The 26,469-nt window shown below is 39.4% G+C and overlaps 2 protein-coding genes across 3 annotated transcripts in view; one reads left to right on the top strand and one right to left on the bottom strand.

Moving 5' to 3' along the window:
- Positions 1–20,547, top strand: part of LOC127512277 (60 kDa lysophospholipase-like) — a 29,759-nt gene extending 9,212 nt beyond the window's left edge. Inside the window, exons 3-16 of the mRNA XM_051893051.1 lie at positions 5,678–5,789; positions 6,085–6,210; positions 7,377–7,460; positions 7,970–8,096; positions 8,823–8,935; positions 9,112–9,294; positions 9,368–9,478; positions 10,996–11,115; positions 13,831–13,926; positions 14,181–14,344; positions 15,629–15,715; positions 18,088–18,148; positions 19,332–19,411; positions 19,531–20,547. Of these exons, the coding sequence (XP_051749011.1) occupies positions 5,678–5,789; positions 6,085–6,210; positions 7,377–7,460; positions 7,970–8,096; positions 8,823–8,935; positions 9,112–9,294; positions 9,368–9,478; positions 10,996–11,115; positions 13,831–13,926; positions 14,181–14,344; positions 15,629–15,715; positions 18,088–18,148; positions 19,332–19,355 (1,408 nt within the window). The 3' untranslated portion in view covers positions 19,356–19,411; positions 19,531–20,547. The remainder of the gene's footprint in view (positions 1–5,677; positions 5,790–6,084; positions 6,211–7,376; positions 7,461–7,969; positions 8,097–8,822; positions 8,936–9,111; positions 9,295–9,367; positions 9,479–10,995; positions 11,116–13,830; positions 13,927–14,180; positions 14,345–15,628; positions 15,716–18,087; positions 18,149–19,331; positions 19,412–19,530) is intronic.
- The window catches only part of LOC127512278 (L-asparaginase 1-like), a 172,063-nt gene that overhangs the window by 26,365 nt on the left and 119,229 nt on the right, over positions 1–26,469 (bottom strand). The gene's annotated exons all lie outside the window — the stretch shown is intronic.

Genomic DNA, 26,469 nt, shown 5'->3' with positions numbered 1-26,469 from the left:
CCCAGTTCTGTGTCTTTTGTTTTTGTATGGACTTATGTTGAAGTGTCTTCTCTGTTATCATTGTTTCCATGTTCTTTTCCTGTTTGATTTCTGTCTCCCCCTGCGGTCATTAGTTGTTATAGTTACCATCATTGAACACACCTGCGGTTAATTAGCTACTCATTGTTCTGTGTATTTAAGACCTTGGTTTTCAGTTATGTTTTGTTAGTCGCTGTATGCTGTTGGTGGAGCATGTTTGTATTTTGGGTCTGATGGTCCTGTTTATTCATGTGGAGTTTTGTCATTAAATGTGTGTGCAAGTGGATTCTCTCTCTGCCTCGTCTCTCAGTATTGTTACAGTGCATTTGTACTAGAAAATGCTAATTTTGCTTTAATTTATAAAGTACAAAACAAATGTATCACATTTTAAATGCATAAAATAATTAATTTACATTCTGGCATTTATGTGCTGTTGGCTTCCGCATCAGCAAATGGGAATTCAAAAGAGAACACTTTTTTTTTTTTTTGTACTGAGTTTAATTTAGGTATGATAGAACTGTTGCAATTATTTATTTTGACAATATAGAAAGTTAAACATCTAGCGTTTACTTTTTTTGGTTAGTTTTTGAAACAGACAAACTCAGAATTGTTGAAGTTCATTGATTATACATAAAATTCAATGAAGGTTAAATAGTCTTTGAACTACAGTATTATCTACATGTCTCATCCATGAAGATGCAACAATGGAGAACAAGCTACTGGGGGTTTTGAGAACCAGAACTGACTGAACAAGTTGAAATTTAGCTGTAGTGTGATGCCCTTTATTAATATGCCTGCAAGTGAGGAATGAGGAATTCACTCAGCATTCCATGTTCTAATTCACTATCTCAATTACAATTAAGTAGGCTACAAATTAACTGTATTCAGTTGTGTTGTAGGCACAGTCCAGTACATTATAGTCAGACTCATTTTTATGTTGAAATAATGAAGATTTCTGTGCCACCCCAGACTGGTTGCTGGCCCCTGCCTGGCCACCCCTATGAAAAAGTCCTGGCTCCACCACTGATACTCACTGATCATTAAACCAAACAAAATACAACACTTTCAAAAACACTCAATATGTGATTATTTTATTGAGTGATAGAAATTGGGTTCAATTAGATTTGCTATACAGCGTCTTCCCATCACCTCCTCAAACTGCTTCCCTTAGTGTCCTTTTACACGTAGAAAAGACGAAAATTGTATTACACCGTCCAGTTTTTTCCCTGAACGATGAAGTGAGCTCCTGTTGCAATTCTCGATTCAGCATAAATGACTTACAATGGCGACATTTTTCACAATCACGACAGAAAATCAAAAATATTGCCCTTAATGTAACTAGCAGAAAGGCAGTGCGATATAAACAATCCAGACTAGAACTGAATATGGCGTGACGGCAGCTTCACATTCTCTACACCGCGTTCCAAATTATAATGCAAGTGACATATCAGTAAGATTTCAGTACAATAAACATTCAGATTTTAGTTTTTCTAAGAAAATGTTTGTTTATTTATCCATGTCTTTTTAGATAACTGGTATCAATCTCAGACAAAATAATTTGCCAGGTCTATGGAAACCCTACTTACAGGTTGTTCCACATTATTAAGCAAGTCACAGTTCTCATGCAATATGGGGAGGAAGAAAGATCTTTCTGAAGATGAAAAGCATGAAATGGTCCAATGTTGTGCAAAAGGCATGTAAACAACTAATATTGTGTGAAAACTGAATGGAGATTATCGAATTATCATAAGATTTGTGAGTGATTTAGAGCACAGCAGAACTCGGTCAGATAAAGGCTTATTAATGAAAGTTCCTGTCAAAAAAATTAATTGTATTAAAAGGGCAGCTATAAAAAAAAAGCCAGTGTTGAGCAGCAAACAGGTATTTGAAGCTGCTGGTGTCTCTGGAGTCTCAAGAAGCTCTCCATGCAGGCTGGCAGTTGTGTGTAAAGTTGCATTTCAGCCACCTCTAACCAAACCTCACAAAGAGAAACATTTACAGTGGGTTTAGAAATACATGAAGACTCATTTTTAGAAAAACTAAAATCTGAATGTTTGTACAAACCCGATTCCAAAAAAGTTGGGACACTGTACAAATTGTGAATAAAAAAGGAATGCAATAATTTACAAATCTCATAAACTTATATTTTATTCACAATAAAATATAGATAACATATCAAATGTTGAAAGTGAGACATTTTGAAATGTCATGCCAAATATTGGCTCATTTTGGATTTCATGAGAGCTACACATTCCAAAAAAGTTGGGACAGGTAGCAATAAGAGGCCAGAAAAGTTAAATGTACATATAAGGAACAGCTGGAGGACCAATTTGCAACTTATTAGGTCAATTGGCAACATGATTGGGGATAAAAAGAGCCTCTCAGAGTGGCAGTGTCTCTCAGAAGTCAAGATGGGCAGAGGATCACCAATTCCCCCAATGCTGCGGCGAAAAATAGTGGAGCAATATCAGAAAGGAGTTTCTCAGAGAAAAATTGCAAAGAGTTTGAAGTTATCATCATCTACAGTGCATAATTTCATCCAAAAATTCAAAGAATCTGGAACAATCTCTGTGTGTAAGGGTCAAGGCCGGAAAACCATACTGGATGCCCATGATCTTCGGGCCCTTAGACGGCACTGCATCACATAGAGGAATGCTACTGTAATGGAAATCACAACATGGGCTCAGGAATACTTCCAGAAAACATTGTCGGTGAACACAATCCACCGTGCCATTCGCCGTTGCCGGCTAAAACTCTATAGGTCAAAAAAGAAGCCATATCTAAACATGATCCAGAAGCGCAGGCGTTTTCTCTGGGCCAAGGCTCATTTAAAATGGACTGTGTCAAAGTGGAAAACTGTTCTGTGGTCAGACGAATCAAAATTTGAAGTTCTTTTTGGAAAACTGGGACGCCATGTCATCCGGACTAAAGAGGACAAGGACAACCCAAGTTGTTATCAGCGCTCAGTTCAGAAGCCTGCATCTCTGATGGTATGGGGTTGCATGAGTGCGTGTGGCATGGGCAGCTTACACATCTGGAAAGGTACCATCAATGCTGAAAGGTATATCCAAGTTCTAGAACAACATATGCTCCCATCCAGACGTCATCTCTTTCAGGGAAGACCTTGCATTTTCCAACATGACAATGCCAGACCACATACTGCATCAATTACAACATCATGGCTGCGTAGAAGAAGGATCCGGGTACTGAAATGGCCAGCCTGCAGTCCAGATCTTTCACCCATAGAAAACATTTGGCGCATCATAAAGAGGAAGATGCGACAAAGAAGACCTAAGACAGTTGAGCAACTAGAAGCCTGTATTAGACAAGAATGGGACAACATTCCTATTCCTAAACTTGAGCAACTTGTCTCCTCAGTCCCCAGACGTTTGCAGACTGTTATAAAAAGAAGAGGGGATGCCACACAATGGTAAACATGGCCTTGTCCCAACTTTTTTGAGATGTGTTGATGCCATGAAATTTAAAATCAACTTATTTTTCCGTTAAAATGATACATTTTCTCAGTTTAAACATTTGATATGTCATCTATGTTGTATTCTGAATAAAATATTGAAATTTGAAACTTCCACATCATTGCATTCCTTTTTTTATTCACAATTTGTACAGTGTCCCAACTTTTTTGGAATCGGGTTTGTACTTAAATCTTACTGGTATGTCACTTGAATAATAATTTGGAACGCAGTGTATATCTACCACCTCGATGGCAGTCAAGTCTTTCAATTCAGTAGAAAAATTGCTCCTCTTAATAACATAAGGTTCACATCCAAAATATGTTGTGATTTTCTGTTTATACCTTTCTACACCAGCACAGTATGGACTTTACACCATCTCTTCCATTCTAATTTTCACTGCTTGCCCTCCACATTAAATTTGTGCGTCACCAGAACCACGTGATTGCAAACAACCTATCGGTACATCATACAAATTTCAACCCATGTGTGACATCAACCTGGCAACCTACAGCCCAGTTGCGCTGTTGATATCTGTGCAGGTAGTAGACGCAGGAAGTTGAATCAAGCATCAATGATAGAAATGAAAGGGAGAAGACTCGGTATTTGTAAAATATACATGTAAATTTAACAACAGCTGGTCGGAAGAATTTAGTTTCATATCTCGAAGCCATGTTGACAATGCCCACGCCTTTTGCAAAGAGTGTCACACTGATTTTAATATCGGACATGTGGGAAAAATGACTTCACTCAGCACATTAAATCACAACGGCACAATCACACAGTGGAGGCACAGAAGGGCACAGTGGCCATTTCGACCTTCAATATAATATTAATGTACTAAGTTTAATACATGAAATACGTGTGTTTTTGTTACATGTTCCACAGTTACATGCACCACAGTTTTTGAATAAGTAATATTACATGAATAATATATATATATATATATATATATATATATGGTTCCACAGGTTTTATAACTTTATTTTAAAACCTTATACACTGATCAGGCATAACATTATGACTACCTTCTTCCATTGCTCCATGGTCCAGTTCTGATACTCACGTGCCCACTGTTGGTGCTTTCGGCGGTAGACAGGGATCAGCATGGGCACCCTGACTGGTCTGCAGCTATGCAGACCCACACACAACAAACTGTGATGCACTGTGTATTCTGACACCTTTCTATCAGAACCAGCATTAACTTCTTTAGCAGTTTGAGCTACAGTAGCTCGTCTGTTGGATCGGACCACAGGTCAAGCCTTCGCTACCCACGTGCATCAATGAGTCTTGGCCGCCCATGACCCTGTCGCCGGTTCACCACTGTTCCTTTTTTTGGGCCGCTTTTGATAGATACTGACCACTGCCAACCGGGAACACCCCACAAGAGCTGCAGTTTTGGAGATGCTCTGACCCAGTCATCTAGCATCACAATTTGGCCCTTGTTAAACTTGCTCAAATCCTTACGCTTGCCCATTTTTCCTGCTTCTAACACATCAACTTTGAGGACAAAATGTTCACTTGCTGCCTAATATATCCACCGACTAACAGGTGCCGTGATGAAGAGAAAATCAGTGTTATTCACTTCACCTGTCAGTGGTCAAAATGTTATGCCTGATCAGTGTATATTATGTAAGCAAATTGAATTTGAAATGTTGCATATATACCAGCCTATATTTTACAAGTGTATGGGTTAAGATTATTGTCATAGAAAGGAGCAAGAAAGTCAATTTTATGTTTGATGCCTTAGTTCTGTATGTATTAGCTTTATTATTTATTAACTTATTACTTATTTAACTGATTTATTTATTAACTTTCTTTATCCCCTCTTCCTTACTCCTAACTAGGCTACACCATGTTTCCACAGATTGATGAGCGAAGTCTGAAGTCTGCTGCTTCACAACATTTACTCATCTGTTGACGCACAAATAGTTTTACTTTTAAATAGAGGAGACACCCCAGAAACCAAACAGAATCTCACTGTCAATAAATAATATATATCTTTTTTTTTTTTTTTTAGTTAATTTAGCTAAACTAACCCATATGTGCCCAATGGTCTTTGCTGGTTTAAATAAGAAGTTTTGCTTTACTTTTAGAGCTTGTTTCAGTGCTTGGGTGATTTTATTTTAGAATAAACTTAAAGACTTTGCTGTATTTTAAACATGTTCTTTCTCTTTTTTTCACCCCAGACCCTCCAAACAGAAACCAAGGGTTGTATATACCATTTTAGAGTACTCTCCCCTCCTCGACTCCTCTAATATGACCCCAGATGACTGGGCTAAAATTGGAAAAGACATTGAGGTGCTTCCCTTTTAACCATCTTTATGTTTATGAGTTTCAGGGCTTTTTTTTTAAACTGATATAAAACAGTCGCACTGTCGAGTACTGAGACATGACTGAATATACTGATTTGTGAACAGAACTGATCTGATAAATTGTTTTTTGTTTTTTACAAAACATGAACTTTTTGTAAATTTGTAATTGTAGATAATCTTTGAATTTCTTGAAGGTAGATCAGTGAACAGTTCAACAATTCTTTAGTTGGCATGTCAAAATCACTACTGAGATTTTCAAAGTTTGTTCCCCATGTTCACAGAAATTCTACGAGCAATACAATGGTTTTGTCGTCCTGCACGGCACAGACACCATGGCTTACACCGCTTCTGCCTTATCCTTCATGTGTGAGAATCTGGGAAAGCCTGTCGTCCTCACTGGCTCACAGGTAACATGTGACATTTTCAATTGATCATTTACTCACCTTTGTGTTGCACATATTGAGCATTTCAGACTATTTATACTAGACCAGTGTGTTGTGATTGGTCAACTGCTTTGAGTGTGTTTTTGGAAAATGTCCCGCCCCTTACCATAACCACGAGTTTCAACACACTAACTCAACCAGGCCCTACCCCTTTATTTTGAGTATATCTTGAATTATATGAATTATTTCCCCCTGTGGTGAAAATCAAGTTTTTAATGTTGTTTATATGTCTATGTGGTGTTTTTAATATGCTTTAAGACAAACCATGTGCAAATTCATAAGTCAGCACCATTGCTGAGTATTTTCTCTTTAAAACTGCAGTGATCTGAAGACAGTCTCAAAAACACGGTTTGAAATTGTTGGTGATTCTTACATCAGAAAGCTACCTTGTAACCAATCACATCAACGTGCGGGTGGGCTTTAGCGTATCATGAACTGTGCTGTGAAGCAGGGGAGTCTCAAGAAGCCAGGTTATCCTGGTATATTTTAACATTAGCAACACATTATTAGCTGTTTGATAATGTAGTCAAGCACAAGGCTAATCATATTAATTACCGTTATGTGTCCGATGCTGTAAAAAAACGATACCAGTGTGCAGTGTTTACCTCAGTAAGTTGACCAAGTGGATCTCTGAGCTCATGCGTGTGAGTGGAGGCAGGACTAATTAGCGTATTCATGGTATACTAAATGAAGCAAGGGTGTAAAGTTACATTCAAGCTATTTTAAAGCATGAAGAAATGTTTTCACATGAAAAAAAAAAAAAAAAAACTTTAAATATGTCATTTTAGTGATCAAAGATTAGTTTTAAAGGATAGGGGGGCTTTAAATGAGTGATATGGTGACATGTTTGTTCTCAAAAGAAAATCAAGACTACAAAGGAGGCATTTCAGGGAGTTCAGAATCGGTGCTTACTGATATAGAGAATAACTCCCTTTGGAGTGACTTTGTACTTTGTAACTTTGCAGACATTTTCAAGCTCAAACAGCAACATTACGCTCTAAAGAAAGTTGAAAATGCATAATAGGACCCCTTTTAAAGTTACCTCCAATATTAACATTTATCTAGTGGTCATCAAAAGACACATCATGTTAAATTCCCTATTAGCTTCTCAACCATCTTATATGTTGCAGGTGCCCATCTATGAGTTGAGGAATGATGGGAGGGATAACCTCTTGGGGGCGCTGTTGTTAGCAGGACAGTATATCATCCCTGAGGTGAGTTTTTTTATTCTCTGTGAGACTGACCCTTTGTAGCCATTACAAATGCAGTATGTGCAAGATACCTTCAAATAGTTGTGATGTTTTGGAGAATGTTGGCTATTAAATAGTTTTCATTCAGAATTTCATTATTAAAGGGATAGTTCACCCAAAATGAAAATTGTCATCATTTACCCATCATTTATCAGTTGTTTCAAACCTGAATTGATTTTCTTTGTTCTGCTGAACACAAAAGAAGATACTTTGAAGAATGTTTGTAAGCAAACAGTTGATGGGCCTTATTGACTTCCATAGTTCCATACTATATAAGTTGATGGTGCCCCACAACAAACCATATTCTTCAAAATATCTTCTTCTGTGTTCAGCAGAAGAAAGAAAATCAATTCAGTTTTGGAACAACTTGAGGTTGAGTTAACTATGATATAATTTTTCTTATAAAAATAATTATAAAACAGTTTAAATTGAGTAAAGGACCAGAAAAAAACCCTTTGTGTCTTTCTTCACAGGTTTGCCTGTATTTTTATCAAAAGTTGTACAGGGGCAATCGTGTCACCAAAGTGGACGCTGAAAGCTTTGGCGCATTTACCTCACCAAACCTGCGGCCATTAGCCAGTCTTGAAGTCGACATCATAAGTGATTACAGTTCTGCCAACATCTATACACAATCTTAGTGCCATATAAGTCTATTTATAGACTAGTTTTCCTAAAAAATGAAAATTTACACAAATGTTTTCTGCCATAGAAATTCAGTATGTACTGGTTGCTCTTTTCTATGCAATTACAATGATTTGGAACTGAGGCTTTTAAGGGATAGTTCACCCAAAAATGAAAATTCTGTCATCAGTTACTTGCCTTCAAGATGTTCCAAACCTGAATTGATTTTCTTTGTTCTGCTGAACACAAAAGAAGATATTTTGAAGAATGTTTATAAGAAAACAGTTGATGGGCTTTATTGACTTTCATAGTTCCATACTATATAAGTTAATGGTGCCCCACAACAAACCATATTCTTCAAAATATCTTCTTCTGTGTTCAGCAGAAGAAAGAAAATCAATTCAGTTTTGGAACAACTTGAGGTTGAGTAAACTATGACATAATTTTTGTTATAAAAATAATTATAAAACAGTTTAAATTGAGTAAAGGACCAGAAAAAAGCCCTTTGTGTCTCATATGTAATAAAAACTACATATACACAAATGATTAAGAAAAAAAGTTTAATTTTTAGAGAAGTATATTATGTTACGTTACAGGACACTGCAGCATCACTAATAAGGGAGTTGACATTAAATTTCAAGCAGTGTTATTTATTTCATTCAGACATGTTATTTTGAGGATTATGCTTAATTTCTTACTCTTTAGTTGACTGGGACATTGTGTGGCGATCCTGTACAGTGGACAAATTCACTGTCAGCACAGAATTGAACAGTAATGTGGGTGTCCTGCGACTATTCCCAGGAATCACTACTGATACGGTAAGGCCATGTGGTTAAGTCTGCCTTTATTTGCCACACATTTTTCCCAAATCTCTTCATTCTGTCCATAACAATGTTCATTATTTTTACAGTGTTTAGTAAATACTGACAGTTTAATTTTCAGCCGAAATTTTGGGAGTTTCAGATGTTTAAAATGAGATTCATTCTCTCATCAGGTCAAGGCCTTCTTGCAGCCTCCTATGGACGGGATCGTTTTGGAGACTTACGGCACCGGTAATGCTCCTGACCGCGATGACCTGCTGGATGAGATCAAAAAAGCGACCGATAGAGGAGTCATCATCATCAACTGCACCCAGTGCCTCCGGGGCACGGTCAAAGGCACATATGAAACTGGCCAGGTTTGGGAGTTTGCTTAAGAAAGGCCTTATGTGGGTGGATTCCAGGAGTGTGTAATTTAATTTTCCCTCGCAGGCTCTGTATAAAGCCGGTGTGATCGCTGGAGGTGATATGACCCCAGAAGCTGCTCTTTCAAAACTCTCCTATGTGCTGGCAAAAGACCTCAGTACAGAAGAGAAGAAGAAGGTATGGAAAAATGTCTCTTAAAAATACATTAAAATCACATTTGGGTCAATAACATATACACTAACATTCAGAAGTTTGGGGTCAGTAATCAATCTTGTATCACGTTTTCCACATAATATGAAGCAGCACAACTGTTTTCAACATTGATAATAATAATAATGTTTCTTGAGCACCAAATCGCCATATTAGAATGATTTCTGAAGGATCATGTGACTGAAGACTGGAGCTGAAAATCAGCTTTGCCGTCACAGGAATAAATTACATTTTAAAATATATCACAGCTGCAAACCGTGATATTTAAAAATTTTACTTTTTAATATAATAATATTTTATAATGTTACTGTTTTAATATATTTTTTGAGCAATTTAAATGCAGGTTTGGTGAGCGGGAGAGACTTCTTTCATTGAAAAAATCTTACCGACCCCAAACTTTTGAACGGTAGTGTATTAGTAAAAATTTTTTTTTTGAAAAATCAAATATAAAATGCAGATGCCAAGTATTAAAATTAAAATTAAAATGTTTTCAATATATTTTTCAAGCTAATTTTTATTACCTTTTCTTTAATTATTTTTGTTAGTAGTTTGTTAGTTGTAACACATGAATTTGATTTAAAGCTGCAGTCCGTAACTTTTTTTTGTTTAAAAATGATCCAAAGTCAATTTGAGCAAGTACATAACCAGCCAGTGTTCAAAACTATCTCCTTATCTAGCCTGATTCACAACGGTAAGCTTGTAATAATGTTTTCTAATAAAATCGGTACTGGTGGGGGTTTTTTTGTGGGAAATTCAAGCATGATCCAGAAGCGTAATTCAGAAAGGTCCAAATGACAATCATCAGTGACAGCTGGAGATTCACCCGTAGTCAAAAGCAAAAGACTTCGGACTTTGGAGTGGATACAGAAATGGAAATCTACAGGTAACACTAATACATGCTAAATACACATAGTCACGCAATGCTGATGTTGTTAACATTAACTATTTGAGAACAAAGTATAACAATAATAATAATTTGCACGGTTTGATGTGATATGAGTTGATGATTAATCACCATTGGTAGCGCAATTTATTGTAATGCTTTTTTTTTTTTCAGTTGGTCAGAATAAAAGTGGCAGATTTATTAATTACTTGTTCAGATGATATTTTCCGTTTAAAATTCCTTATTTTGGTCATACTTCCAGACTACAGTCTGTGATTCTGAAGTACAGTATCCACACCGATGTGGTGACTGACGGCAAACATTAGATTCATCAACTCTGAGGAGCCGTGCCGATGCACAACCCACGTAAAGATGATAATTCTGCAAATAACTGCAATTGCTAGTTTCAAACAGAGATAGCAACAAAGAGGCAAAACTTACAGACAGCAGCTTTAAATTTGAGTTTAATTCAAATAATAATAATAATAATAATAATAATAATAATAATAAGCAGTAGTTCTATTGTAAATAATAATAATAATGAGATAATTATTACTTGTTTTAGATCACTTATTAATTAAACATGTTATTTGTTCATAAGATGATGAGTCAAAATCTGCGTGGTGAGATGACAGATGACCTGGTCGGTCCAAAGCTTTCTCTCAGCGACAGTCGCTTTATTCAGGTCATCGCCAAGTCCCTCAGCAGCTGCTGTAAAGAGGTAATGTAACCTGGACTTTCTCTCTTTCTAACTTTGTCCCCAATTTTTCTGGGGATTTTGCTGAAAACAGTAATTGGATTATATTTAGCTTAGTGTTTATTTGTGCTGGTAACTTGGTTGGTTTAGGTCTGTCGTGGACTGCTGACTTCTGAAAATATTCAGAAATACCATTCATATTCTGTGCAGTGGTAAGCTCAGAGCAGTGACCAAAATTAATTTTTATATTTAAACTGAATTCCATTTTAAATGGACTTTATACATGCAACTTTTTTTCTAACCTTATTAGACATATACATGATCTTTTATGTCAAATTCTTACATTTATTCAATAAATTAAATTAGAATAATAAGATACTATGGTGTTTTAAAAACAGAATTTTGAATATTGAAAATATGAAATAATTTTAAAAATTAAATGTTATTTTAAAATTTGAAACTAAATCTGTCATTAGGTTCAAAATGACTGATTTGTTCAGAAACTGAGCAAGTCACTCGCCACATTTAATTAGAAACGTACTTTTAATATGTTTTGTATAGTATGTGTGTAATATGAATGAAATTTGGATGTACTACATTAACCATATTTTCATTAGTGTCAGCTTCACTGCCATTCACAAATCTCCCGTAGCATCATGAGATAGTAAAGTGTCCATCGAATGTGCTTTACAGAATCTCAATGGAAGTAGTAAGTCATTCGGGTCGCCTAGTTTTTCGAATACTATGTATTTGGACTTGCTACTATGTTGGCTTACTGATTTTTGCATACTATTGTAGGGAACTAGGCCTATTCGATTTTGGATGCAGTGTCTTTATAAACGGGTCATTGAGTCATTCACTCTAATGTTTCGTTCAAAAACACTGAATCATTTTGTAACAAAACCGCTGTATTTCGTACATAGTGTTATAACTTTTGGCAGAAGTACAGGCTTTTGGTGTCTTTGCACCGCAGGAACTGGGAATGATTTTAGCTATAGGAACGCCTTTTGGGGAACTAAATTGGCTTCTACTTCAGAGTAGGGTCTAACCCTGCACAAAAGGAACTAACAGAATTTTGAGATTGCAATAGACGTGAAGGACTATAATGTGTTAAGAGCTCCCTCAAGTACTGAGGAGCTAAACCACTTATTGCGTTGTAAGTAATTAGAAAGATTTTAAAATGTAAATAATGTTTAATAAGGAGCCAATGCAGTGTTGACAAAACCGGGCTAATATGGTCATACTTCCTGGTTATAGTAAAAACTCTAGCTGCTGTTTTTTTTTACCAGCTGGAGTTTGTTTATTAGGCATGCAGGGCAACCACCCAGTACATCGTTACAGTAATCTAGCCTTTGTCAGGGCTGGTTGCCAACGAAGTGAGGATGCAGGATCTAGTTGAGCAGCAAAGGTTTATTGACAATAACTATAACACAAAACACTCAGGAGCAGGAACAAAAACAACCAACTAAACACTGACGAGGACAGACAAGGGAGTGCAGGAGGAGTGAGTCTTTAAAGGGAGTGCTGATGAGGATGTGCAGGTGCAGGGAAGGTGCTGGCCGCTCGGGACGCCACAGTGGCGCTGGCTGCTCGGGACGCCACGGCGGGTCAGGCTCCTTTGGTTCCGTGGCCTTGGCCCAGACCCCATGCTTGGCCACCAAGTTCGGGGACGGATAGCCCTTGTTTGTTTCTGATGGGACTGGATGAGGAGGATACTTTTTTACTTTAACTTCTTCAACTTCAAAATTAGAAGCGTTTAGATAAAGAACAAGATTTATCGATTCGACTAGGGAGAAATAACAAGCAGGTTCACTATACCGAATAGTATTTTAGACCCTACTCTATAAAGTATTTTGATACAAAATATGAAGCCATTTTCATCAACCCTATCAAATACAAATTACAAAATACTATTTTATATTTGAAATACATGTATCATAAATACTGCCCATTCCTGGCTAAAGTTACCATTTGTTTCTTATTGTATTCACGGAGACCAGAGCCATGTCATTATTTTCATTTTTAACCTAAAAACGCTTGCAGTATGTATAATTCATAAATGCAACTCCATTCTTATTGAGTCTCTTCAACAGTGTGTAGCTTTAGCCATGTTAGCCGTGCAGCACGCCATCAAAACTCTTTCAGAATCGAATGTTAGCAAACATCCACAAAATACATGCCATACCTACATGATCTGATATGCTGCATCACAAACAGTTTGTAATGATCCATTTTGAGAGTTATATTTGCTGTGTGAGCTTCTCCTGTATTATTTATGCTTTGGTGTATTGGAATCATGAGCTTGGGGGCGGGAAGCACAAGCTCATTTGCATTTAAAGGTACACACACCAAATCAGCACATTTTTTCTCCCACCCAAAAATAGGCAGTTAAAACATGGTATAATAAAAAATCCATAGGGTATTTTGAGCTGAAACTTCACATTCTGGGGACACCTGAGACTTATTTTACATCTTGTAAAAAGGGGCATAAGAGGTCGCCTTTGAACTATTATTTAATTTATTTATTTAAACGTGGCATTGTTGACGTTATTGAATGCTACACAGCCCCTATATAGTGTACACCCCTAATTGGGAGTGGTTTCACTAAACAGTTGTGCCAGTTTGGTGGACTGCATTTTAGTGTAAACTATGATGACAAAATTGTACAACTACAACCATATAATGAATCAGAAGAAACTCAGATGTACAGATCAACTATAATATTACTGATGTCCACAGGAACTTGATGCCATAGGAGATGCACTAACTCCCTCTCTGGCCTGTGCTGCTGCTAAGGTTGGAGACATCGAAGCTTTGGAGGCCATAAGGGAAATGGTAAGATATTGATACCTGTTTGGACACCCATTTAAAAGGGCAAACACTGCCTGTAAAAGTGGAATCAAATAAATGCAGCCTATTCCAAACTTTTTACAGTTTGTGGTAGTGTATGCCTGCAACTTTTTTGTATTTGAATGTTTTTTATTATATTAAAAATGGAGCATGCGAACAAGTCAGCTTTGCTGGTTTGCAGTATTAGATGCAGTCTAGAAAATCAGGATACGGGTTATGATTCATATCTTTCTATATAGGGCTCTGACTTGAGCATGGCAGACTATGATGGCCGCACTCCTCTCCACGTCGCTGCATGTGAGGGTCATCTGAAAGTGGTGGAGTATCTGCTGAGTAAAGGGGCCACAGTCTACGCCAGAGATCGCTTTGGTGATACACCACTTCGCAGTGCTGTTTTCTTCAGGTAGTACTGATTTAAGTGTCCAAATACTTTTTAGGGCCACCAAAAGTTTTGAGTTAACTATTTGCCACGTAATTTATACAAACAGTCTTTAAGGTGAACTAGACAAGACCACTGGTTTTAAACTGGTAGTTGCGACCCATAAAGGGATAATAATAATTCTTTATTTTCAAATAAACTTACATCCACATTTTTATATTTTTAAGAGCCTGATTACAAAAACAAAAGTCTCATCATTAAAAGCCATGTCCCAAGCACCCAATTATAATTTTAAGTAGCCAATATGACAAACTTGTGCTGCATGTTGTACTTTTTGAAGGGATTTCAGTAATTTTTCAAGTAATTCAAAACCATTATAATGAACAGTGTGCATCTGAAGTGTCTCAGCTGAAGGAAATACATTATTTATTGGCCAAATTTTCCTATTGGGAGATAACAATAACATAAAAAATGAACATATATCGGCCGATACCGATATGGTGGCCGATATATTGTGCATCCCTAGTCACAAGTCTGTTCTGATACAACTCACCATATAATAATTTATAGTTAGCATAGAATTTAATCACCCTCATTCCAAAACAATAGCTGTGTTCCAGTTCAGAGACTGCATCCTTAGAGGAGTCCAAAGTTCAAAGGCCACACCTTCGAAGCAGAGTTGTCAAAAGTACCGACTTCGGTAACTAGTCGGTACTGAAATTTTAAAAATGTGATGCTTTGAGCGCTGTTGAGTGGATTCGTAAACACCTCTGATTGGCCATTGTATTCACATGCTCATCGGATATGTCTGTGATTGGCTTCAATGATCAATGCTTCAAAAACGTTGTAAATAGTTATCAATGACGCTCTTCACCGAGCGCTTACACAGATACACATGGGAGCGTTGGAAAGCAGACATCTATCACGGACCAGTCCATTGATAGACTCCTGCTTTCAAAACGCTTTCAAATTTAAACACTTCCGTGTGCTTTCGAACACTCCCGTGCGTTGATCATTGTAGCCAATCACAGACATATCCGATGAGCTCATCAACACAATGGCCAATCAGACGTGTTTACTAATCCACTCAACAGCGCTCAAAGCGTCACATTTTTAAAATGTCTGTACCAATTTGTACCGAAGTCAGTACTTTTGACAACTCTATTTCGAAGTCCACGAAGGTCGAAATGAGCATTGTTAAATGGGATGGCCTAGCAAATGTGACAGCTGCCGTTGATGAGCACCAGTACAACTTGTAAAGTCAATTAAACACATGTTGCTGTATATGTTGTTTTTCTATGTCTGTAGGCACAAGGATGTTGTGAAGTTGCTGAGGAAGACTGGAGCTCATTTTTCCCGGGATGAAATGGTTGATGCTGGAATGAAGTTGCACAGGTCTCATTTATATACACACATTTCTTCTCAATCAGTCCTTCTCTTATTGCTTTTATAAACTTGTGGACACAGCAATTTGATAAATGACACACTGTCACAGTCACCGTCAGTCTCACCTTCCCCGGACTCCATTTCCCAGCATCCCTCTGTTTCCTCACCTGCACTCACTCACCAATCACCTGCACCTGCAAGCTATCACCATTGTTAACACTTATCAGCACACCACTACATAAGCCCCATGTTCACTCCACCACATTGTCTGGTCTCGTCAATGGAAAGCACTACGTCTCTCTTACCTGGGCTCCTTACCTGGGCTCCTTACCTGGGCTCCTTACCTGGGCTCCTTACCTGGGCTCCTTACCTGGGCTCCTTACCTGGGCTCCTTACCTGGGCTCCTTACCCGTTACTCACCTGAGATCCCTGTATCCTCTTCCATTCGTCTTCCATCGTCTGTTCCCCATTCCCCATGGATCCTTCACCTACAAAGACATCATCTGTTACACTCCAGCTAAGTGACTGTTCCAAAGTGCTTATTCATTCATTCACTCACCTGCATTCTCCATCTGCCAAATACCGTGCCTCTGTCTCAATAAAACTACCTGTTTAACACTTACCTGCCTGCCTCCGTCTGTGTCCCTGACAGAAGACCAGACCCCATGCAGAGCTCCACAGACTCTGGTGTGGATCGACCATCGGTCCCATCTGCCGCATGTCACACCGTGCCTGCTCATTGTCTGCTCACCCTGTTCCAGGATGACCGCCCTATTGAGGATTATGTTATGGAGTTCCTCGATCTCTCTAATTTGGTGTCCTGGAACGACGACACACTGAAGATCGTCTTTTGGGGTGGGTTAGACGACCAGCTATACCAGCAGGTCCCAGCAGCAGCTACAACATGTTCCCTGGCACAGTATGTTGATTATGTGCTGTGGTTGAGTGGTTCTTCCCTCACAGTCGGTGAGGTTGATGAAGACACCACCGCCACTCAAACACAGTCACCCTCATCCACTCCTGTCACCATGATCGCCACGCCTGAGCCCTCAGTCAAGATGGCCACCTCCACGCCTGAGCCCTCGGTCAAGATGGCCGCCACCACGCCTGAGCCCTCGGTCAAGATGGCCGCCGCCACGCCTGAGTCCTCGGTCAAGATGGCCGCCGCCACGCCTGAGCCCTCGGTCAGTTTGGCTGCCGCCATGCCTGAGCCCTCAGTCAAGATGGCCGCCGCTTCACCTGAGCCTTCATTTACGACGGCCGCCGCCACAGCTATGAATCTCTTCTTCATCCTGGTTCCTGTCCCTGACCTCAGTCCTGTGATGATTCCAGTCCCTTACCAGAGTCCAGAGGCGACTCCCTCCTTCATCCCAAGTCCAGGGGGCCAAGGCCATGGCGAAGGCCGAAGCACCGCCGTGGCCTCCCAAAGGGCCAGCACCGCCATGGCTCCGTCCTGGAGTCTTCATATCTACCTGCACCGTCACTTTCCTGTCAAGACTCCAGGATGCCCACCCTACCTCCCTGGTTGTTCCATCTACAGCACGAGGATGCACCTACCGGGAGGGGGGAGTACTGTTACAGTCACCGTCTGTCTCACCTTCCCCGGACTCCATTTCCCAGCATCCCTCTGGTTCCTCACCTGCACTCATTCACCAATCACCTGCACCTGCAAGCTATCACCATTGTTAACACTCATCAGCACACCACTACATAAGCCCCATGTTCACTCCACCACATTGTCTGGTCTCGTCAATGGAAAGCACAACGTCTATGGAAAGCACTACGTCTCTCTTACCTGGACTCCTTACCTGTTACTCACCTGAGATTCCCGTATCCTCATCCGTTCATCTTCCATCGTCTGTTCTCTATTCCCTGTGGATCCTTCACCTACAAAGACATCATCTGTTACACTCCAGCTAAGTGACTGCTCCAAAGTGCTTATTCCTTCACTCACCTGCATTCTCCATCTGCCATTGTCCGTGCCTCTGTCTCCATAAAACTACCTGTTTAACACTTACCTGCCTGCCTCCGTCTGTGTCCCTGACACACCCATGTCTGTTTTATTATTATTATTATTATTATTATTAGTAGTAGTAGTAGTAGCAGTAGTGGTACTTTTTTGTAGTACTGATTTATTTCATTACAATTTTTCCATTAAGTAATATAATTAAGCTTGAGGTGGATTTTTAAATGGCACATTAAAGTTCAACAGAAGTGCAGTCACAAATATGAGCAAATCTGGGGTTTTTTTTTTTTTCAATTGAGAATGTATGTACAGTTTTGTGTATTGAGCACATACCAGAACTGTTTGTCTTCAGTTTACGAACTTCCTGTGTTAAGGTCGATGATTGCCCATTTAGAAATTTTAATGTGTTTTACAGTCTTGCAGAGAGTAGCGACTTGGAAGGATTGGAGATTTTGCAGCTAGCTGGGGTTGAAGTGGTGAGTTAATGATGGAGATCTGTGTGGAATACAGAATTATAACCAAACATTTGATGCCTCCGGTGACATTTTATTCTTATAACTGTTTGAATGGAGATACATCCAGTGTTGCATTGGCTTAAAAAATGAGTTCTGCATTGTTAAAGCAATGACAAAAATGGCAATATATTTTAAAGATGCTTCCTGTAAACCAGAGGTGACCAAAGTCGGTCCTGGAGGGCCACTGTCCTGCAGAGTTTAGCTCTACTTGCCTCAACACACCTGCCTGGAAGTTTCTAGAAATCATTCTATTGGTCCATTATGGGATTGAATGAGTGCACTCGATAACATCCACTGTGCTTTCGGACACCACTACATTTGGCTGTCTCCTCAAACAGTGCCCTATTTAAGGGTGTTGGGGTCGATTTCGAACACAGCCCTTGATTAGCTGGTTCAGGTGTGCTTGATTGGGGTTGGAGCTAAACTTTTGTTGCGTTCCAAACGGGATATATCGCCCTCCGAAGGGCACTACAGAGTGAAAATAATCATGGCTGCCATATTGAAGGGCCGTTCCAAACCGAAGTGCTCAAAACTGGCCACTTCAAAGGGCCCTTCGGAATGAAGGATTTCAAAGGGTACAACTGATGGACACATCAGGCCCCCATGATCCTTTGCACAGGGAAGTTGTTTGTCATCACAGAATGGGTACAGGAGGTTCAGAGTTCAATTTTACCTATAAATGTATGTATAGTATTTTTCTATACTACTGTAATATTTATACGAGTTAGATTTGGTACAATATTATGGTCAAAACGACATTGTACTACAACAAAAATACTTTAGCTCCCTTTATCAGTCCATGCAAATGTTTCAAATACATAGACGCAATATACAATATGGTGCGATAAACCAAAAATAAATAAATAAACTAACGTTAAACAAAAGGCGCAGCTTGCACGATCTACTCCTTGATTGTCTCGTTAAGATGACGCAGAAGTGCATTCCAAAAAAAGATTGTTTTTGACCCCTACCCTCTTCATCCCTTCGAAGCTCTCACTCTGGAGGGTAAAGCCTTTGAAGGGATTAGGGCATAGGAATGAGCCCTTCTGAATAGAACGCAGGGTTTGTGGGACAGTGGCCCTCCAGGAGAAGGATTGGACACCCATGCTGTAAACTTTTATTAATGGGCTTCTCTCACATTTAGGCAAGGGCCATTGGATGTGAGTAGACTGTTGAGTTCTTGGGCGGCTCAGTACCAAACAGATGGCTCAATATCAAACTCAGGTAGGGAACAAAAACTAATTATATATATATATATATATTTTATATATATACATTGCATAACTTGTTGCATTTGAGGTGCACAACTCATGTAATGCTCACATTCTCTTTCTGTTCTCTAGAATGGCGAGTTTATCAAGTTTACTGCTTCTCCAAGATCTTGAGGAGGCCGTCCTGCTAGCTGTCACTTCCTGCCCTTATCATATATCCACTTTCTTATTTTTAGCAGACGTACAGTAGATTTGCCTTACTTATACAATTATACTCTTATATGATGCTATTTTAAAAGTTCATAATTTTGATTATTGGGTGTAATAGAATAGGTTAATATGCTTTAATGTTCAAAAAACACATTATTTCTGACATATTGCAGCTTCTCTATACCCAGTCTGTCTGAAACTGCTCATTTCTACAAAGCCCCTCCTTCTGAAACCGCTCATTTCTACAAAGCCCCTCCTCCTAACCATGCGACTTGAAAGTATATAAGGGGTGCCCAGATAACATGTCATCCTCTTTTCGTCTTCAGGGACTGTTATGTGTGAAACACTATCGTGGCAATTTTGAAACGCACAGAGAAATTAGGAAGTTTATTAGGTGTGTGGATCCGTGTCCTCATTATCTGGCACTCTCATGCCAATACCCTCTGTCTGGAGGGAAGAGCACGCACGGTAAGTTCTCGAGGGAGCTGCCTGTGCAAACTGTGAGCATTTTCCTTTAAGAATGCTCCGTTCTCGTCTGGGTCTCTTCTCGAGGGAAGAGAGTTCAGCATTTGGGCCTGGTGGTTCGGGTCAAATTCGATTCTGCATTTTAATATGCATTCATAGGGTTGTTGAAATGCTTCCCTAAATGCGTCTTAGTCAGGGTAAGAATTACACAGCAGCCTTCAGGAGGTCAGAGAGTAAGGGCAAAAACAAACAAACAAACAAAAAAACTTTTGTCCATTGTTAATGTTAGTTCAACTGCGCACTCTTATGTCATTCTTGTTAATGTTGTAGTTATTTCAGCAGTTTCCTTGACATATTCAGTTAAACGACATTAAGTTCATAATTTCATTTATCATTCATTGAACTGTGCGTATGCATTTAGACACTTACATTATGTTTGCTCCATCCATGCAATAAATGTGCATCTTGAAACTGCTCAGGTAATGTCAATGACCCATTTCCTTAACTTCATTATTATTGTATCTTATATAAAATAACGGTGATGTTTTCATGCAATAAAAGCATTTTATTTCAACAGTAGTGACCACACAATGACTTGGCAGCTTTATCAATGGCTTGAGCTGTTTGACTCAGAACCTCAGCACTTTGGGTATGTGACAGCTAGCAGAGGTTTGCTGTCAGGTAGCAGGCCTTGGTGGGCCTCCCTGTGGGCGAACCCCCAATGTTTTTGGGGCTCTTAGCAGCTAGCAATGACTTGCTATTGGATAAGTAGGCCCTAGAAGGCCTCTCTGTGAGCGAGTCCCCAACAGTGTCCCCATCTTGCTGGAACTTGGTAGCCAGAAGATTTGCTCTGGTAGTTGGCCTTAGCAGGCCTCCCTGTGGGCGAATCCCCAGTATTTGGGTACTTGGCAGCTAGCATTGGCTTGCTATCAGTTGTATGGCCCTAGCAGGTCTCTCTGAAGGCGAGCCCCAGCAGTGTGGGTGCTGTATTTAGCCATGAAGTACTGGCTGCCAGGCAGCTGGCCCTAGTGAGCCACCTTGGAGGCTAGTCCAAAGCAGTAATGGGTTTTCTGGTAGGTGCATGTAGACTTGCTTCAGATAGAGAGGCCTGCTGAGGCCTACTGAGGGCAAGTCCCCAGTTGTGTGGGTTTCTGGCAGCTAGCGAATGCTTGTTCTCAATTGTTGGCCTTAGCAGGCCTCTCTGAGAATTAGCAGGCCTCCCTGTAGGTGAGCCCCAGTGTTGCAGGCCCTAGACAGCTAGCTAGTCTTGCTATCAGGTAGCTGGCCTCAGCAGGCCTCCCTGAGAGCCAGCCCCCAATAAGTGGATGCATGGCAGTTAGCATTGACTACATTCAGACAGTGAATTTTGCCATCAACGTGTTTGGCCTTACTGGGCCTCTCTGAAGGTGAATTCCCTCACAGCGTGGGTACTTCTCTATCAGTCAAGACTTGATACCAGGTAGCTGGCCACTGTAGGCATCCCTGATGCGAGTCCCCAGCAGTTGGGTATCGGTCAGCAAAGTCTTGTTTTCAGGTGGTTGGCCTTTCCGGCCTCCCTGAGACCGCACGCTACTATGTGTTGCTGGCTTGGCTAACCTAGTTCACCTTTGTTTTCTAAACTATAGCCTGGTCGATCTAATAGGTCGAGCTTTTGACTCCCCTTACTTTGGGGTAGATTTGAGTACTTAGCTCCCCAAGTCTGGTCAGAGGTTGAAGGCTTCTCTCGAGGTCTCCCAGTTAGATCAGCCCTTAGGCTGTGAGCACTCCCCTCGCGAGGGTTCCCTTTTAGAGTGCGCGGCCTCCTTAGCACCTTGAAACATATGTGCTTTGTAGATCCTAGGATTGAGCAGAGTTACTCCCCTCGCTTGCAAGGGTTGATAGCACTTTGCTGAGTCCTGTTCCCCTCAGCATGGCGGCATGGGTATATCGTTCCCCTAGCACTCTGATGCAGCGCGAGTTCCCTTTCGAAAGGGAACGTCTCAGGTTACGCATGTAACCATTGTTCCCTGAGAACAGGGAACGAGACGCTGCGTCTCTTAGCCATGCCTCAGGGCCTGCCTGCATACAGTCCCTTCAGACGATAAGTGGATGATATGTTATCTGGGTACCCGTTATATACTTTCGGGGCTCATAGTTATGACGTCATGGGCTGGCGCCGGTCAATATAATATTGCCGAGATTGGATATGTGTTTCAGACACCGGTTCTCGTGGAGCCGGTTCCCCTAGCGCTCTGACGCAGCATCTCGTTCCCTGTTCTCGGGGAACCATGGTTACATGCGTAACCTGAGACATTTTGTAATATATTTTCTGAGCTGTTTTACCTGATTGGTTACAGGTATTTTAGATAAATAAGGAAACAACAAACAATAAGTGAATAACCTATGCTAATAGGCTAATGCTAAAACACTGTATTAGGCTAGTTTGATTCATTTTACAGGTTACTACAAAAAGTTTTAAAAAAGTCATGCAGACAGTCAACTAAATGTTAAAATTATTTTACATTATTTTATTTTACTTTTTTGGAAGTAAAAAAAGTAAAAAAAAAAAAGATTTGGAATGAGAATTTTTTTTTATTATTATTGTTTGTTTATTATTTCAGCATAAAAATATTTGAGTAAAGTGAAGTGAATTTGGTGTTGTTCACATCTTCAGATAAACACACTGACACAGGCACTGAGGGTTTGAATATTGAGTTTAATATTGAGGAATGAAACAGTTTTCAATAGTTCCTCTATACAGTATGGCAGATCATTGTGTGTGTCTGTTATTAGATAAGACAGACTATTTTCTGCATGTGGTTAGTGATCAAAGGGGATCAGAGGGTCACTGGGGTTTTTAGGGTGCTGGACTCCAAGCAAAGTCAGTTCCTCTCCATCGCGGAGGAGAGCTGCAACTATCATCGCATGAACGCACACATCTCCTCCAACGTCCACCTGAGAGAGAGAGAGAGAGAGAGAGAGAGAGAGAGAGAGAAAAATATCCACATGGATTTATAAGTAATCTCTTCCTTGTAAAACCCTGTTCACATTTATAGCAAACTAAACGCATTAATTTTTTTCATGACAGCAAGAAAATTTCTGTGAGTTCTGCTACAGTGTCCATTGCTGACTAGATTTGGGTGTCCAGCGGTGCTACAAAGTTGAGAAAAGTTTTCTCTTATAGGCTACAAATGCAGAGAAACTTTATACAGTGACTTGATGCATTTTACTTTTCAGAGAGGAGGGAAAAATTACTGGACACATCACACCCGTTTAAGACACACTGCCATAGTTGACTTGTTGTTATTAGAAACATACAAATTGTGCCTTGGAAGAGTTTCAGTGATGAATTCACAAGCTCAAAGATCCATAAAAAACAAAACAAAACACTCAGTTACCTTCACTAAATAGTGTGTTCCTCCTAGCAGATTTAGAGTCCTAAAGCTTGAAGGAGTGTATCTAAAATGGATTCCATACTTCTTCTCTCTGTCTGACTTCATCTGAATAAACAGATGCACATTTTATATTCATCTATATTATTATTATTTTAATAAGATTTAATTCAGTCTCTAGGGAGTCACGTCAATCGTTCAGATATCAGAAAACTTATGTAAAAAGTATTGTGACATTAAGTGAAAAGTAAAACTGTTCTATTAAAAATAACAAATAATTTCCCCAACACATTTTACAGCACCAAGATTATTTTACTGTTTTAATAAAAAACTGCATTTACTACATGAGTGATTTTCTGTCTCCTAGCTTAAGGCAGATGTCCTCCACCTCTGGAGTGACAGGCTCCTCTGTGGTCCATTCTCCAAGATTTCCAATAAAATCTAATTTGTTTGAAATAATTTGTTGTAATTTTGTTGTATGAACTTAAATTCCTTTAGTCAAGACTAAAAAATTGTGTCATTCCTACTAGATAAAGTTTTGCCATGCCTAATAGAGAAAATTACAACTGATGACCATATGAAGACTGTAAACGGTGTGCTGGCCCTCAGACTACACTGTGTAATTTCAGTCAATGCAACAGAAATGATTCATGTAGTCTCAACACAAATGGTTTAAGTTACCTTTACCTTTACAAATGTACTTTCATTTAACATAATAAAATTGACAAGTTAGTAAAAACTAAAGATTTGTGTTGTTTCAGCTTATTTTATTTAAAAATTTTTATATTAAAAAATCCTTGGATGGAACTGCAATAGTTCTCATTTTCAAATGTAATATAGTCCAGGTGATATGTGCTAAATTTGAGGTGAAATGTTCACTTTTTTTATAAAAGCATGAAAATTGGTACACTTGTACAGTTTGGGGCCCTGAACATTTTCAGAAAAACATTTTCAGCCATCACAAAAACACCTCATGGTCGCCATAATGACCATTTTACTTTCCGCCATAACCAAATTAAGTGTTTTGTATCATATCTTCTGAATCAAACATGATAACACAGAAAAGGTGATGTCTACCCCTATGTTTTGATGGTCAAGGATTGCAGTAATATAATATAAAACATCATAAACTGTTCAGGTGAATAGTTAATGGTGAATTCAGTGTCGTGAGAAGGAAATCACAGTATCTGAGAACCTAAGCTAGACTTTATAATATCATGTCTGTTGCATGCGTGTTGTGTAGAGTTTCAAAAGCTTAATCCTTTTGTTCATTAACCCTGACAATACAGTGACTGTAAAGAGTAGAATATTCAATATGACCTTAGCAACAGAATGTCAGACACAAAGATTTACTTCAAAAAATCTATTTCAGAAACACATTTGTTTGATTGTCTATTCTTCAGTCTTCTTCACAGTGTCCTCCACATTGACACAGAGCTGTGCACTTTAAGGAAGCTTTTTTAAATTCGCAGTGCCGACCGGCAGCCTTTCTTGCAGCCACAGCTTAAGAGTTCAAGGATGGTCTGGCTTGGCTGTGGAAGAGTTGACCACAATGGTCTCCAAATGCTTGGGTTCAACCAACCCCAGTCTGTTGCCTCCAGTACATCCTTATTTTTTTTTCGGTTTACTGTTAAATACTGTAAATTTACTGCAAGTGCTTAATTTAAGGACCATTACCTTTAAATTTACATGATTTAACTGTTTATTGAAATAACAGTATTTTACTGGAAATTGGCTGTAATTTTACAGCAATTTTTTATATATGTACAATTAATTTAGCGAGCAGCCTTATAAAAATCCCTTTTATGTGGTCATGCCACAAGTTTGCCTGTGGAAGTGTTGACCACAATGGTCTCCAATCGCTTGTGTCCATCCAACTCCAGACTGAGATGGCATATTTGGTGCCAAAAATTGGCACGGGGGACAGGGGAGTCAGGACCCCCGCAGTTTTAAAAAGACAGAAATTGACCCCTGCACTTTTGATAAGGGCTGCTTAAGTCAGTATCAAACTAAAACAGTATCAAAAAAGCTACAAACTAGTTTAGGATATTTTCTTTCAAATGAGACCATTTTCACGTTTCTGAATAATAACTGTTTTGTCGTGGATGTGCAGAATGAAACACGCAAATTTTCTGAGGACATGTCAATGGTATATAAATCATGCCCGAAAGTTAGCTTGCGTGGGGACGTCAATCAAGCCAACCGTCCATTCAGAGACAGAGAAATTTGACACAGGCTGATCTCTCCCATTCAGTTCCGGTTGACGCGCAAGCTGTCTTGAAGTCATGTTTTTGAAGTATTTTATAGTATTTGTGAGTTTTTGTCACGCTCCAGTCATTCCCGGACTCCAGTTCCCATAATCCTCCCTGCCAATCACCTGCACTCACTCCACCCATCAGTAATCACCACACCCAGCTGCAGCACATTACCTGGACTATTTAAGTCCCTCACATCCACATACAGTTTGCGAGGTCTTGTTTACTCTTGTGGCAATTCTGAGCGTTCTTCATTGTGTTTGCTTGTCTGTTACTGATCCTGTCTGTTCCCCGTGTACGATTCTCTGCTGCCTGCCCTTTGGACTATTTGCTCTGTTTTGGAGGAGGGAGGAGAGGAGAGGAGAGGAGGGAGGAGAGGAGAGGAGAGGAGAGGAGGGAGGAGAGGAGAGGAGGGAGGAGAGGAGAGGAGAGGAGGGAGGAGAGGAGAGGAGAGGAGAGGAGGGAGGAGAGGACTCTGCGTTTTGGTATGTATAAACTATTACTGCATTTACAATGCTTATACTCATTTTTGATTGAATTATTATTTTAAAATGTGAAAGAACAGCAACCAATATGATAAACTATTATTTGACCAAAAAGAATGTCAAAACTATACGTTTGGGATATGGCAAGGCTGCAAACTTGAATAGAATTACCATTTCAGTAAATCTACATTTTGATATTGTGAAATGAGTATTATTACAGTGCAAAAACTGTGTAAAAACAGTAATTTCTTTGTTTCAGTTTCTGAAGATTAGTGAGCAGCAGCA

This window comes from Ctenopharyngodon idella, chromosome 5 (assembly GCF_019924925.1).
Source record: "Ctenopharyngodon idella isolate HZGC_01 chromosome 5, HZGC01, whole genome shotgun sequence".
NCBI lineage: Eukaryota > Metazoa > Chordata > Actinopteri > Cypriniformes > Xenocyprididae > Ctenopharyngodon > Ctenopharyngodon idella.
Note: the sequence above shows the minus strand (reverse complement) of the source record. Positions and strands in the feature narration are given on the sequence as shown.